The sequence below is a fragment of the Cyprinus carpio genome, chromosome B10 (assembly GCF_018340385.1).
Source record: "Cyprinus carpio isolate SPL01 chromosome B10, ASM1834038v1, whole genome shotgun sequence".
Taxonomy (NCBI): Eukaryota; Metazoa; Chordata; class Actinopteri; order Cypriniformes; family Cyprinidae; genus Cyprinus; species Cyprinus carpio.
In genome coordinates, this window is record NC_056606.1 from 13,829,338 (window position 1) to 13,845,286 (window position 15,949).

General features: G+C 36.5%; 1 protein-coding gene and 1 long non-coding RNA gene across 5 annotated transcripts; one reads left to right on the forward strand and one right to left on the reverse strand.

The window, feature by feature from the left end:
- Positions 1 to 1,877: 1,877 nt before the first annotated feature.
- On the reverse strand, positions 1,878 to 7,116 carry LOC122138714. 3 transcript variants are annotated; one of them, XR_006155752.1, is made up of 3 exons: positions 6,439 to 7,116; positions 6,151 to 6,172; positions 1,878 to 4,077 (listed from the first exon to the last, which is right to left on the reverse strand). It is a non-coding gene; the product is annotated as an uncharacterized LOC122138714 (long non-coding RNA). The 3 variants fall into 3 exon arrangements; XR_006155751.1 differs by lacking the exon at positions 6,439 to 7,116 and having other exon boundaries at positions 6,151 to 6,406; XR_006155750.1 differs by lacking the exons at positions 6,151 to 6,172; positions 6,439 to 7,116 and adding an exon at positions 5,526 to 6,143.
- A 6,935-nt stretch (positions 7,117 to 14,051) lies between these two features.
- On the forward strand, positions 14,052 to 15,574 carry ptrh2 (peptidyl-tRNA hydrolase 2). Of its 2 annotated transcripts, XM_042732649.1 has the most exons (3): positions 14,127 to 14,209; positions 14,449 to 14,479; positions 14,951 to 15,574. In XM_042732649.1, the coding sequence occupies exon 3, from the start codon at positions 14,959 to 14,961 to the stop codon at positions 15,481 to 15,483; it is 525 nt and encodes a 174-aa protein (XP_042588583.1). In that variant the 5' UTR covers positions 14,127 to 14,209; positions 14,449 to 14,479; positions 14,951 to 14,958; the 3' UTR covers positions 15,484 to 15,574. The 2 variants fall into 2 exon arrangements, with proteins under 2 accessions (XP_042588582.1, XP_042588583.1); XM_042732648.1 differs by lacking the exon at positions 14,449 to 14,479 and having other exon boundaries at positions 14,052 to 14,209.
- Positions 15,575 to 15,949: the final 375 nt, after the last annotated feature.

Below are 15,949 nucleotides of genomic sequence, written 5' to 3' on the forward strand. Positions count from 1 at the left end.
TGCTAGTTACAGTGCAGTTATACATTTAAGTACTGAGAAATATTAATTAACTACATGTGCTTACTATATGGTTTGGCTTGTGTTACTTGCATGTAATTATGCATAATGTATTGTTATTTTAATTGTAAGCACATATAACCTGTGTAACAAGGACACCTTAAAATAAAGTGTTACCAAAAAATGTTTTAAGACTACAGGATGTAAACGAGATTCTAATCTATGACACAGATAGTACAGATTAATCTAGCATACTTTTTACAAAACCCTCTTAAAAAAAAAAACATCCTCTTACAGAATCCTATGACCCTATATCAATAAAAATGTTGCACACTGTCTTGTTCTAGGTAATCAAGAACTTTTCTTTAAGATGTTAACAGTATGGTAAACTGAGCTGCTAGTTTTATCAGTCATGGATGAGTGTCACATTATTGTCCTTCTGGTGAATGAGAGAAATGAATCAATGAAATCGCCTGCATTTCATTCATCCCACAAACAAGTTTCTCCAGTTATAAAAAGAGCTTTTGTCCATGTTTTAGCACAAAGAGGATATTTATTCAAATAATGAAAAAAATGCTGAATCAAAATAGAGAGAAAATGATACTGGGATATTAAGACCTCGTGCTGAACATCAGTACTGCTTCACCTTTAACACATAAACAGGCACGTCTGCACACATTTACACCTGTCACATCACTCGTATGAATTGGCCGTTTCCTTTTGTGTGTCTCAAATGTGGTTTCACAGCCCTGAGCAGGTACAGGTCTGACTCACAACTCGAACCCGCCCACAATCATGAATGACGTGCCTGATTACAAAGCCATTGTGTGGCGATTGAGGGGACAGGGAAGGGTGAGGTATGTGAGTGTGTATTTGTGTGCACCTGGCCAATACTGATTGGAAGTAGATTTGGCATATTACTTAAGGTTGTGTTACAAATTTTTTTTTCCCAAAACAGTGATAGGGGCTTCAGAATCTGGAAAAGGGTTAATAGTGTGTGTTGCACGTGTGTGTGTGTGTGTGTGTGTGTGTGTGTGTGTCTAACATAGACAAATTTACTGAACATATGCCCAGAAGTTAGCAAACTCGGTCAAACTCAAACAAAAGACAAAAAAGAAAGAAAGAAAAAAAGCTCACAAATTGAACAAATATCCTTTAGTTTTATTTAAGGTGTAGAGTTTGTGTTAAAATTTCTCTATAGCCATTTGAAACCAATGAAAATTGTTTAATGGCACGCAAAACATTTGGATAGCAAGAGAAATGTGTCTGTGCAAGTTAACGGATAGTTAGACTAACTGTTTAAAAACAAATAATTAATTGTTCTGTAAAATGTTTTAACCAACCTGTGGATTTTTTTGTCCAAATGTATGTACTGATTCTATTTCAATTACGTTTCAATTTTAAGAATAAAATAAATAAATAACAAGAATCTAACGTAAAACTGTTTATCACATAAAAAAATCTGAGAATGGCAATGAAGAGACAGTGGAAGAATAATGTGAGCACCAAATGTAACACACGGAAAGACACGTTTTCTTTTATGACAATATGCCAAAACGTGATAAATATAGACAATATTTTTTAAAAGTATATCCACTTTTTATAAAAGTAACTTTTGTATGAATTCATTTTAAAGTACCAGTATTATAAATAACACGTAATTCATTTTTTGGCTAAGTGCATTTGAAAGTTTGTGAATAAACAGCGACACTTCCATCTATTGGAAGATGATATGAAACATGATATACACTGACCCAACCCTGACATTTTTATTGTTATAACTGGTTACAGCTTCAGGGCAGCAATTGCAATTTTATTTCAGGATCTTTTTAATTTGTGCACACAGCATAGTCCCTCAAACACACTTTACACTTCTTGCATCAGTTGTAAAACTTTATTTAGAGAAATGCAGTGCAGCCAGGTGCGTTATTTCAAATCCACGAGAGGCTTAAATCACACTGATTAAATACACTAATAATTCTTTGCCTTGCATACACAAATGTGTTTCAAAGTTGATTATGGCAAAATGATATTGTAGGAACACACTGACTGTGTAAATAGCTGGAAGAAAACTGCCACACACACCCTTGTATGAGGGATTCTCTAAACGATGGCTTTTATTCAAGTGTAAACACTGAAATACAAAGCCATCATGTATTACAGTAGTACATTTAAAAAAAAAAAAAATGATTTCTGTCAATAATAGTTGTTATCATTGCTGTTTTGTCAGTATGGAATTTACCACATTTTACTGTAAATCTATAGTTTATTCTTAATTTGAGTATAAACACACACACACACACACACACACACATATTATATTGATTTACATAATATCGAATTAACTTAAAGTTGACTCAATACTTCTGAAATAAAAAGTAAGTGGGACAAAGTATTATATTTTACAACGCAAATAAAATAGTGGTCAGCGGACTGGTTCAAAGTTCCATAAAAGTGCCCGCTGGTTGAAGTTATAACAACTGACTTTCCTGCGAGGGGTACAATACACGTGGTCCTGCCTCCCACTGAGAGAGACACAAAGAGAGATGCTGGGGTCGAACTGTGACTCACACAAGTCTGAGATACTAGACAAAACAGCCATCAGAAACAAATCACGAAAACTCTGTAAAGAAAAGTCTTGTTTGGTAAGTAACGGTCTTTTGCAGCTGGCGACATGGTCACCTGTCATTCATTAGAGGCCAGTAAAAACTTACAACTCCATAAATTTATATTGAACATTTTCATCAGTTTTATGTATCCTTTCCATATTCCTGATGGACTGCCAGATCCATAAGGAAAGAGTGACTCCACAAGAGTGGGACTGAATTATCATCAAATAATTAAATAATTATACCCTTCACCCTCTGCTGGACAAGGAACACTAAACGTGTCATCAATCACTTAATCAAAATGATGCTCTTTTCATTGTCATTGATGCTCACATAACATTAAAAAAACAGATAAAAAAAATGTACATTTTGTTGTGAAAGTGAATGTGTTAAATAGCACTAAATGAGTTCTGACGTGATAATGAATAGGCAAAATGTCCAGGCCTTAATTCACCTTAAAAAGAGATAAAATATGACTATATTTTCCATGAAGACAGTAAAGCCTATGATGATCATTGTAGGTTTTAGCTTATGACATTATTTTCACATAAATTAAGCTCATTTGCCCTTTAATTCCTAATACTGTGTAAAAAAGAAATAATTAATATCAGGAGAAAATAAGTTCAACTTAACTAATGCAACCATTAGGCGTACTTACAATTGTATTTCATAATATTTAGAATATAATCATTTTTCTCCATTATAGCAATCTCAAACTATTCTGGGTGGAAAATAAATAAATAAAGCATCAAACAAAAAAACTCTAAAGATGGTTAATTCTAAGTGACCACAAAATGAACTAGGTCAAATTAAAATGTAATGACTCTGTACACTAATAATTAGTGTATCTGCAATGTAAGCACCAAACGTGCATGAAAATAAATTATTAGTAGTACTTTTTTTGTGGTAATTTTCCTTATGCAAAATATAATCTATGAACTGGCAAGAAAAAGATTTCTTGATCACTTGGATATGCCAGAACCAACCGACAAACTATAACTGTATTTTCACTTTCAGTGATGTATGTGTTCAAGAAAAAACATTGTACAAAGTTGCACAAAAACTGTATTCAATTCTGTTCACAGAAAATTACACAGAGATGACATATATTATATACACAGAGTGTATCATATGACTGAGGCGTGCCATTACATCATCCAACAAAGTACATTTGTTCTGTGTCACAAAAGACCAACAGGAAAACACGACTGCCGAATGCAGGTCAGACAGCAACTTCACAGGCTGAAAGAAAGACAACAATTATCTCTCTAGATAAGAGAAATTCATGTCGATTGTCCAAATAAGCCTCCTTTAACAGTTTAATGCCCCTACAGGTCACAAGCCTATTCATTTCTTAAACACAATGTGGGGCAAAAACGTGTGGATCTCAGATACAGTAACATCTTTTTAGTACCAGCAGGGCCAATAACTCACACTGGTCTATGGCGCCATCTTCTGGACATTTTGTAGACTTGAAGGAAAAAGAACAACAAAAGGAAGGTCTGTGATAAATTCAATGTATGATGCCGGTATTATTCCCAAACATTTGTTTTAAAATTTCCTAAATTGTTAAACTGATTTTTTTTTATTTTTTTTATTTAGTATTTAAATCTCAGATTTTAATGTCAAATGATTTTTGGACCCCACGGTATAACAAAGAATTTAAAAAAAAAAAAATCATATAGATTAGGAATCCATTTATAAATATCAACTTTGACAAAAAATAAAATAAATAAATAAATATTATTAGATAATAGCTGAATTAATTAATTGTATGCTCCAAGTGAATTTAGGAATCTTAACATTATAATAGACAATATGAAAAAAAATATATATTCCATATATTTATATATATGTGTGTGTGTATGTGTGTGTGTGTGTGTGTGTGAATATATATATATGCGTGTGTGTGTATATATATATATATGTATATATATATATATATATATATATACACATACACACACACACACAATTTAAAAAAATTATATAAGTTATATTTAAAGTTGGAAAAACAAGCAAGTGCTTATAATATAATTATAGACATCTGGGATGCTAATTAGATTTTTAACAAGTCATTTTATGCACAAATGCACACAGCAATTCTATCATTATTTGTAAGCATTAAATAATTTAGTTCTAAAAAACCTCTCTACAAAGGATTAAATGTTTTCTATAATCCACCATTAAATTAGTGCTAGTTTATAGAAATATTGCAAAACTAATCTTAAAACAAACAAAAATAACAAAATATACAATATTGGCTGGAAAAGAAAAATCAAATATCAGACAATAACAAACAAACAATATATCTTGTTGGTATAATTAATATCCTTAATCCATATCGTTTTCACTGATTACAACACAGCATCAAACTGTTACCCTTGTAAACTCTTTACAATTGTTTGTAAATTTTTAATGTAATGCTAAACATATACAACATGTACACACGCGCACGCGCGCACAAACACTTATATAAGCACGAATCTATAAATATCATATCGAGTTAAATAAGCTCAAGTTACTTTCAATATTTGTAGTTTCTAACTAAACCAACCCAAAGCTAAGAGTTAATTATGCATCGATGCATGAATAACGTAATTTATCAGCTCCTCGTAAGCCTCGATGAATCCGAGGGTCACTGGGTTCGTCTGTTACATAACGAACCACACGATGTCGCTGCAGCTCCAGCAGATAACAAGAGACACATAACATGCCAAACCGTAAAAAAAAAACAAGTCACTAAACCTTCTCAAGTTACATTTAGGGCAGGAAAGTTCTCTTTCCAGAGGAAGTTTCTAGTTCATTCTTTCAACGCTTGAATCCAGTGAAGGTGCCAACTAAAACAAGCAAATGCGTAGCGCACGCGAGTGACGCAGAAGTATTTTTTACAGCTAGTCAGCCCTCTCTAAAACCTACCAGCTGTATGAAGCCTCTGTCTGTGGCTGTGCCAACACCTGTATGTCAAAACGGAAGCTTAAAGTAAACAACTTTGCGATATGAGACAAAAAAGAAAAAGAAAAGAAAAAAAACAGCGTCAAAGCGAGACGAAGGGGAAAACACAACAACCTCAGTTAGAAGAGCAAGAAGGCACAGCGACGTGCGTGCGTGCGTAAGGGAGGGGCGTGTCCTCGGCTAGACCGCGGGTCAACGGGTTCGTTCATTCCTACAGCCTCGTGAAATGACAACCGATCCGAAACACGATGTGCAGTTCTAACACACACACATATACACATAACACGGAACCAAACACCAGCCGTTATCGACACATTTTAACACACGCACCTGCAGACCCCAGACACTGCTGTGTGACTATCACACGCACGTGGATTCACTTTCACACTGAACAACGTAGACTGTATACACACGCATAATGGAACAAGGAAGTAATGTGTGGGTTACACAACCACTTTTGTACACAAACTTTTAGAAAGATGCATCCTGAAATACATACAGAATACATTTATGCATGCAGCAGTCTCCTATATGAAACTATAATAAAACACATTTGCATGGTTACAGATATGATGCAGGTGGTTCTTACCAGCTGAAGAAGCTGTGCACGCCTGTTCTCAGTCCAACAGGACAGAAAGAAAGAACAAAAAAATAAATAAATAAAAAATCAGAAACTTTCTTCAATGCAAAAAGGTACAGCAGCACATCTTCAGCAGACAAGCACATGTGGGAGAAAGTGAAAGACAAATGAGAAGGGAGCAGAGAGAGGTACGACTTATGGGAAGAGAAAGAGAAGTGCGACACAGCAGGAAAGGGGAGAGGGAAATAGATAGAGAGAAAGCGAGAGTGAGAGAGGTAGAGAGAGCGAGAGGGGCACCTCAATGTGAGTTCTTGCTGCTGCAGAGAGGGGTGGTCGGAGCTGTAGGGTACCAGAGTTCAAAGCACTGAGAGAATAAGAGTGTTATTCTGCTACAGCCAGCCAAGTCTTACACAACACCAACCAGGGGCAGCAAGTTCCTTCTGCCTATCTCTCCCTCCCTCCCTCGCACTCATTCACCGACTCGCTCACTGTCTCGTTTCCTCACTCACTGATTCCCTATTCTTTCCATTTCTTCTATTTCTGTTTCAATTATGTGGTTGCTCTTTCCCTTGGATTTTTCTTCATCACTCCCTACATGAAAGCACAACTGAAATCCATTTAATCTCTTTTCAAATTACATACAGAGCAAATTGCTTATTGGGATAGTTTACCCATAAATGAAAACAGTGTCATCATTTATTCCCCCTCATGTCATTCAAACCCAAATGACTCTTCTGTGGAAGGAAAAAGGATATTTCGAGGAACACAGAACCAAGCAACATCGGAGTCCACAGATTTTAATTGTATAGAATAAAAATAACAACATAAATCATATTCCACAGAAGAAAGTCATAGTTATAGAAAGACATGAGGGTGAGTAAACCATGACCATTTTTAATTTCTTTTCCTTTTGAGTTTTAGAAGAGAAAAAATCCCAAACTATACTCTTCCAAGATTCTTCCTAGAGCAAACATGATTCACAGTTATTTTATAACTCTATGTTCTTGCTGCATGTCAGCAACTGAGTATAATTTCTGTCTATTTTTATTGCTCTTAAGGAATTTTAGAAGAAACATCTGAGGCGTATCCATTAAGTGGCCATGAAAGAGGATGATCTGAGCTGTAAAATGTTCCTCTGGCTCCTGTTGGTGAAAAGGGCAGGTTGTTTTGCAGTGAAACTTGCGGGTTGAGGTTATTATGGAAGCATTGAAGGGTTTCTGGAAAAGGCCTAGAGATCTGCATCACTGGAATTCCAGGAAAGCAAAACAGTAATGGTCTCATTCCCCGCTTCATACGACACATACTTTGTCAGTGTAGACCTTTCAATGCCATTATTAAGGCATGCTGGATTGCTTTTATATCTAGCATAAATGTAAGAGATTAAGCATGGCATGGAAAATTTGGATTTTGGTGAGGATTTGATTTAGATGCAAGGGCACAGCTGGGTTTAGTCACAACTGCATTTGTATTTAAATTGATAGTCTGCCCAAAAATCATCATTTACTCAAAGTTGTGTTGTATAACTTTCTTCTGTGGAACACAAAATATATTTTTAAAAATGTTTTAGTGTTTTTTGTGTCTGCACAATGAAGGTCAGTGGGCTTCAGTGTTGTTTTGGACTCTACTGTCTTCCATTATATGGATAAAAACAGTTCAAAATATGTTCTTTTCAGAGAAAATACAGTTATACAGGTCTGGAAAGATATATATATATTTTTTTGCTTCAACTATCCCTTTAAGTATTCCATTAAATAAGGTTTTCATATGTGATTTTTTTGCAAGATGCAGGTAGAAACTGTTTATATAAGGCTGATATAAAATCTGCAAAATCATCATTCATAAATCACTGGTGTCAGGTTTAGCAATAATGAGAGCTTGTTGTCATGAAGAGATGGAAATGTCAAGACATGTTTTTGTGCTGAGCTAGAGGAGGTATTATGCAACCATTTTCACAAATAATAAACCTACAATAAATCTTTAAAATAACAGCATCATAAATTAGTGTTTTAATGCAATCAAATCACTGAGCAAAGTGATCCAAGATCATAACCATCTCATAGTTTCAAAGACCTGACAATACTGGAGTCTAAAAATAGATAGAAAGATTTCATAATAGTTATATAACAGCAGGCTCAGCTTCACCTTCTGAAGTGCTGCCTGAATGGAGACAGCAGCAAAGAGGATGAGGAGGAAACAAGGCCATAATTTGACCTTATGTGCACAATTAAATAAACTGATGATTTGCTAATATAGCAACTTAACTGACACATAGAGTCTTTAAAAACAGTCTAGGTTGGAGCTGTGGCCTACTAGTAAGCAACGACACATAAGGCCAAGGAGGAAGACACTGGTTTGAGTCCAAACTTCAATAATTCCAATTCAAATCTTTGCTATCAAAAATAAGTGGAAGAAGCTACATTGTAAAAGAGTCTACCTTGTCAACAACTGTGCTTCATGTGGTAACACCAACATTAACTAAATGATGTTACCAGTAAAAAGTCTGAAGTCTGATCAGGTAGATAAAGGTTCTTAAAGGAGCAGATCACCCAAAAAGGAAAATTTGCCTGAAAATTTACTCAGGCCATCCAAGATGTAGATGAGTTTATATCTTCATCGGAACAGATTTGGAGAAATGTTGTATTACATCACTTGCTCACCAAAGAATCTTGCAGTGAATAAGTGCCGTAAGAATAAAATGCTAAAAATAATTCACAAGTAATCCACAAGACTAATTAGCATCTTTTGAACAAAAAAAAAAATGAATCCATAACTTTTTCACTGGAGAATGCAATATTGTGGATAGAGCACGACAGTTTGAAGTTAAAACACCTTTATGATGGATTTGTTTCTTACAAACACACAGCTTTTCACAAGACATTAAGTGATGGACTGGAGTTGTGGTTTTATTGTGATGTTTTTATTAGCCATTTAAACTCATTCTGGAGACACCCATTCACTGCAGAGGATCCGTTGGTGAGCAAGTGATGCTAATTTCTCAAATTCTTTTTAGTTGAAGAAACAAACTCATGGGTGAGTACTGTACATTTTCAGCACAATTTCATTTTTGGGTGAACTAGACTTTTTAGGCAACGATGACACTACTTCACTAGAGAACTATCCCTTTCCCTCTCATGAACCAATGGGAACTTGCTTAGAGGAGTGGAGCATCCACTGGCCTATTTTGCAGCAGTCTTTTGTGTCAATTGAACGCAGAAGTGTTGGAAAAGCCAAAGTCAGACGCCTGGTCCGGGAATGTCAGACTTAGTCATATCAGAATCATTTCCACGTCAGTCTTACGAGTCAGAGCGGTTCGCCTTATTAAACGCTCCCACACATGCTGAGAGACGACTTGAATTTCTCTACATGAAAGATCTGTTTTTCCATGTAAACGTGCCAGTTAAAGCACAATTAAAGCTGCACGTTATTAGCCCCTGAGAAAAAGTAGTCAGTCAGTAAGAAATGGTAGGCTAAAAGAAGCGAGATTCTGTATTAACTAATATATACAGGACATACAATGCAATATTTACAAATGTGTACCACACTACATAAACATTAAAGTGGCCTACTTGAACAGTATGTACTCTTGAAGCACACGTAGAGCACACACTCTATCACATTCAGCTGTGTGGGAGGAAACTGCGCAGAGGCCCCTGGTTCAAAGTGTTTAACTACTGGTATTACATACCCGCGGCTGTTTCGCAAGAACAGCCTTACTCACCTAAGCCTTTTCAAGCCTCTTCTCCAGAACTGAAACAAAATCTATTAAAATAATCTCGGGGGTTTTATTAAACCCAGACTAACTTGGCAAAGACTCCAACCTGCAGTTAGATGTCAGTCTTAATTTGTAAGAACCGCTGCGAGTGCCTTTATTGGATTAAGACGAGGCTTTGAGATGTTAATGACACTGTTAATGGTGATTCTTAAATCTTTTTGAGGCAGAAAGAATCAAGTAGTTTTTCTGTCAAATGCATTTCCATTTAATTTTGAGAATTTTTCCTATTTCTTCATCAACTTCTTCAATATGAGTGTATCTAGCATAATGAGTGTCCTAGTGTCCTCTATTTTCTTATCAATTGTTTGTACTGCTTATCATGTACATTTACATGCACACATATATGCACATTACACATATATATACAGTATGAGAACATTTAGTTCAGTACTTTTATTCATCAAGGATGCATATGACTTTCAAACATATGCATATGAGGTTTCAATCAAACATCTTGAAACTATTTAGCATAGTATATTGATTTAGCATAGTACAATGATTAAAAGTTTAACATAATATAATGATTTCTGAAGGATCATGTAACTGGAGTAATGGCTGGTGAAAATTCAGTTTCGCCATCACAGGAATAAATTACAAATTTACCACATAAATGTACTACATAGAAAATCAAGTTTAGACACAATAGAGCTCCTATTCAAATACAGTGCTTGCCAAGACTCAGCATGAAGAGTGTTGATAAATGTGAATATGCAGGATCCAGCAGTGCTATTTTAATATCACTGAGATACTTTTATTTCAGTTGTTTTCCATTTTCATTTTAGTTAAAGTAATTTTGTTAGGTGTTTATGTCCTATATATTAATTTTTATTCCAGTTTTAGTTTTTTAATTCAGTACACAAGTTAAATTAAATGCAAATGAGAAATGTTGCCATGGCAAGTTTTTAACTTGTTTTTATTTCAGTTAATATTTATTTTATTTCAAGTAACAATTTTTTTTATGGTTTTAGTTTTAGTTTCAGCTATAGCAATAATAATCCTGGGATGCAATAATATAATAAGCCTAAAATTGCATTTGCAAAAGAACAAGCATTTGGTGTGCACATTTCTGTTCTATAAGGTCAATGAGTTCATTAGAAGAAAGCCTGTAGGGCTGACCTGTCTTTCCAGAGCTCTGATTGTGCTGGTCCCACAGTCCCACTCTTCTTCAAGGAAACTTCAAATCTGTCCCATTTTCAGCCATCTCATTATAGACAAAAATATGCACCTGTGGGACAGATAATCACAATGTTTAAAATGTCTTTAGACCCACACAGAGGAAGACAGAGATGGGGAAGAGAGCAATACAGAGTCTGCATTCACATTCTTGTCTGTTTTCTCTCTTCTCTGTCCCTGATCATTCTGGTGGCTGCAGATCTCTGCTGTGTTTTGCAGATTACTGTAACCCAATCGGACCTGTGCATGACCCAGTGATGCAACCAAATGCACTGCCAGAGTCATCATGAATGCCAAGTCAAGAGTGCAAACCACATTATGTAAAGCTAAAACCAAAAAATCATGATTCATTTCCATAATTATTCCAATCTGGAACCCAAAAATCCCACATAAAAGTGAACAGTCGGTTATAATTTACTCACCCTCATGTCATTCTAAATATTTGTTACTGTGGAACACAAAATGAGATATTTAGCAAAGTGGTCGTGCTGCACTTTTACACACAATAAAAGTAGATAGTAATCTTCTTGGGTACTGTGCTAAACTTTCTACAGAAGAAAGAAGATCATTTGAAATGACATAAAGGGTGAGTGAATGATGACATTATTTCATTCTTGGTCGAATGATCCCTTTAGGATTACACGTGACAAACTCACAGGAAGGATGAGTATTTGTGCACTTAACAATACCCTAGTGAGATCTCACATTCACTAAATAGGCCAGCGGCATGACAGTCTATATATAAAGACTCTCATTCCAGTTACCAACCACACAAAAAACCCTGAGGCCCACCACAAATGCACCAAAAATAACCCCAAGTACAGCAGAGTTTTAACAAGAGGCATAGAAAAAGTTTTAACACTACCATCACTGCGGAAGGTACTCTACGTTACTGTGAAAACACTTTGATGCCGGTTTTATTTTGAACACAATCTTTTCACATCTCTCTTTGTTTGTCAAAACGTTCAGTACTTGTTCTTGCTTCTCCAGTTTCACTGTGCAGCAACACAAAGATGTCAGTGAAAAAATCTGATCATCTAACAACCTACAAATTTTCTGCTTTTGAAATGCACACTTAACATAATGTAATGTACATTTGTATTCATTTTTCTGCTCTTAATGATTACCGATTTCACATAGTCTTTCACTGGGGATGAAAATAACCTTCACTTCTTGGTGTCAAAGCAACAGATGAACAGCAGTCTGGATAAACAACAACAACAACAACAAAAAAAGACAATATCGAAAGTCAGAATCAAAAACATTTTGTCAGTAGTTTAAGTCTTACACAACCCACAGCACACCTGCTCTCCCAGGGGTACACTAAGGGAGCAAAACCATGAGAGGCCAGACCCGAAAAACAGTGTCTGGTTTCAAAGCTTTTTTACACTGTCTTAAATTAGGCTGGGTCTCTGGGGTTCAAAAGAGTAAAGAATTAACCTGCCCAGATAAGAGTTTGAGTAGATATAGGCTGCTGTTAATGCATGCACCTGCTTATAAATTAGTCGACCCATGTAGCTGGGAACTAACCCATGACATAGCTGTCAACATTGAACAGTGGAGGTGGGTGATTTGTACGGGAATCCATCCCCAAAATAAGGGATTTTTTTTTTACACGATTCTTACCAACAAACTTTAAAAAAAGCACTAATCATTAACAGTCTAAAGAGTTTATAACTACACAATATATATTAAAGAATGACAGACCAATGGATACGTTAAGGTAAACATTACTTACACATTTTCATTTGCTACAACGTGTTTTAGCTTAATGTTGTGAGACAGAGTGAGAAAGAAACAGAGAGAAAGAGGCAGACAGAGAGAAAGAATGTGTGTAAGAGGCAGTTGAACAAATGCGTTATCGGAATTGAACGCAATCTTTTCCAGGGAATGCCACGATTCCTAAAACCAGGAAAGAAAAGGAAAATGGAGCCACAATGTCTTTGATAAATACTGTATGTAAACTCAAGAGTGTGAGTGTGAGGGAGAGACAGAGACAGTGTGTGTGAGAGACAGTGTGTGTGTGTTTGTATGTGTGTGTGTGTGAGTGTGAGTGAGTGAGAGAGAGAGAGAGAGAGAGAGAGAGAGAGAGAGATTTTGAGAGAGAGAGAGAGAGAGAGAGAGTGTGTGTGTGTTTGAGAGAGAGAGAGAGAGAGAGAGAGAGTGTGTGTGTGTGTGTGTGTGTGTGTGTGTGTGTGTGTGTGTGTGTGTGTGATTGTGAGTGAGAGAGAGAGAGAGAGCGACCTTAGTGTTATGTCCAGCTTGTTGAACAAATTTTCTGTATTGCCCACATTGCATGGCTGCTTGTCAGGTAGTGGAAGGTGGTCTCCCATTTACTCAAATATCGGCATAATGTCCTCGGTTTTGGTTGGTGATTAATTCGGTGATTTTGGCCGTCGGCGGCCTGATCTATCATCGCACATCACACTCATCTACTCTAGACTCGAAGTTCACTTCCCGCTACTTTTTCCGTCTTCATCCCGCCCGCCGGCGCCGCTGCAACTGTCTTCTTCTTCGATAGTAGCCTAAGCTAGTGTATACTGCCACCTGCTTTACTGGAGGTCTAGCAACCCAAGTGCAAGCCACTTCACAGACACAGATAGTTGCGTGTTCTGAGCTAACACAATCAGAGTGTAAAAATACGGGATATTTTACGGGAAAATACTAAAACGGGAAGACAGCGGGAAAAGAGCTCAAATACGTGAGAAACCCGGAAAAAACGGGAGGGTTGACAGCTATGACCCATGATATTTAAAATGCTGTCTAGGAAGGTAGTTTGCTAGATTTTGAGGCATCACACTTACGGCTTTAAATGTCATATGCATTATTGGGCAAAAAATAATAATTGCAACAACACCTTTTCACCGCCTAATGCAATGATGGTGGACAATTTCCTTTCTAAATAATGCAGAATGAAGGTGTGAAAGGAAGGTGAACACATTAACACATTCATTCATAAGGATAAAATACACACTATCGAAACCTGACTAGATTTTTGCTGAAGATCTCTCGAGTTCTCGCGGTTGCTTTAAACACGTGACGTCATCATCCAGCGTCGGCTTGAACGAAGCGGCTCGTGGAGTTTGCAGGAAGCTTCAGGTTGCTGAATCATTTTGATTGCTGGTGAGTCTGATATCAAATGTTCAGAAACAAGTTTATATTGAATAGTCTCACCAGCACCGGTTAGTATAGCTAATAAAAGATCGTTAGAGGGTCGTTTAAGCGAACACGTTTTACTTAGATTTAATCCAGAAGGCTAAACTGACAGCATTGTCATTGACGAATGTAGTGCAGAAAATGATCGATTTATTGATTATTAGTAGGACAAATATTAATGCTTATTTGATACTGTACCCATACAGCAGATCCCAGTGCTTCCTCTAAAATACTATAGTAAGTTATTGTCAAGTTACTAACATGAACACATAATAAACACCAACACATGTGTTTTTGTAATCTTTTAATCATTTAGTTTAATTACATATGCTTTTTTTTTCCTTTTTCAATTGCACAACGAGGCTAATATGATCAGTTCTAAGCATTTAGAGTTAAAACACTATATTTATGTCAAACTGGCTTCATATTAATCAGTCGAATGTTAGCATATGTTTATTTACATGAATGCTAAACCAGTTTCCTGTGGTTAAAATACTATAGTAACAGTTGTTGTTACTAATATACACATAATAATTGAATATGTGATACAAATCTTTCTGCCATTTTGTTTCACTTTATATTCCATTTTGTAGATGGTACCAGTTTTATCGTAGTAATATTAACCTTTGTACTATGGTTAACGTGGTTATTTTGTGTAAAGGTAGAGAACTGCAGTGATATGAATCATTCACGCTTGTGTTTCATCAGATAAGAGGATGGACTCTCTGTATGGGCCTGTCGCTTTGGGTATACTGGCAGGTGTAGGCTGTGGGCTCTGCCTCGGATGGCACCTCAGTGGGCGTTTTGGCAGATCGTCCCGCAGCATGATGGCAGCTTTAGGAAACAGTGCCGGTGCTGGCAGCGAGGCCAGTGTGATGGGCGAGAGCGGAGAGTTCAAAATGATCCTGGTGGTCCGAACTGATCTGAAGATGGGCAAAGGTAAAGTGGCAGCCCAGTGCTCCCATGCCGCTGTGTCCGCCTACAAGCAGGTCCAGCGCAGAAACCCCGAGCTCCTGAAACAGTGGGAGTACTGCGGTCAGCCCAAAGTGGTGGTCAAGGCTCCAGATGAGGACTGTCTGCTGGAGCTGCTGTCCCACGCCAAAGAGGTCGGACTGCCGGTCAGTTTAATCCAAGATGCTGGAAGAACCCAAATTGCACCAGGGTCTCGTACGGTTCTTGGGGTGGGACCGGGACCAGCTGATCTTATTGATAAAGTGACTGGACACCTTAAATTGTATTGAATAACACTATTGGATTAAGATGGGACTAAATTCTTATCATTTTTATACAACTAGAAAGAGTGGTGAAGATTAATTAAAAGAGTTAAAATGACACATTGATTTATAGGTTTAACAATTTATTTTAAGTAAACGGTTCACCCATTCCATCATTGAACATGAGTAAAATTTTTGTCATAAGTCAAGTAAGTACAGAAAATTTTATTTTGGGGAATCTTATTTCTATCATATTTTAATCGCCCCCCTCATACCCAATGGAATAAATTACTTGTTTAACTTTGATGCAAAAAATCACTTCCTGTTCCTTTTTCAATTGCACAGCAAAGCTTGTATAATCAATTCTGTGAACATTTAAATTTAAAACACTGGATTAATGTCAAACTGTCTTCTTAAGTATTAACATTTTTATTTACACGAGTGATTTTCCCACCGTGGAGCTTCATTTATGTTCTGAATGTCTGAAACTGTT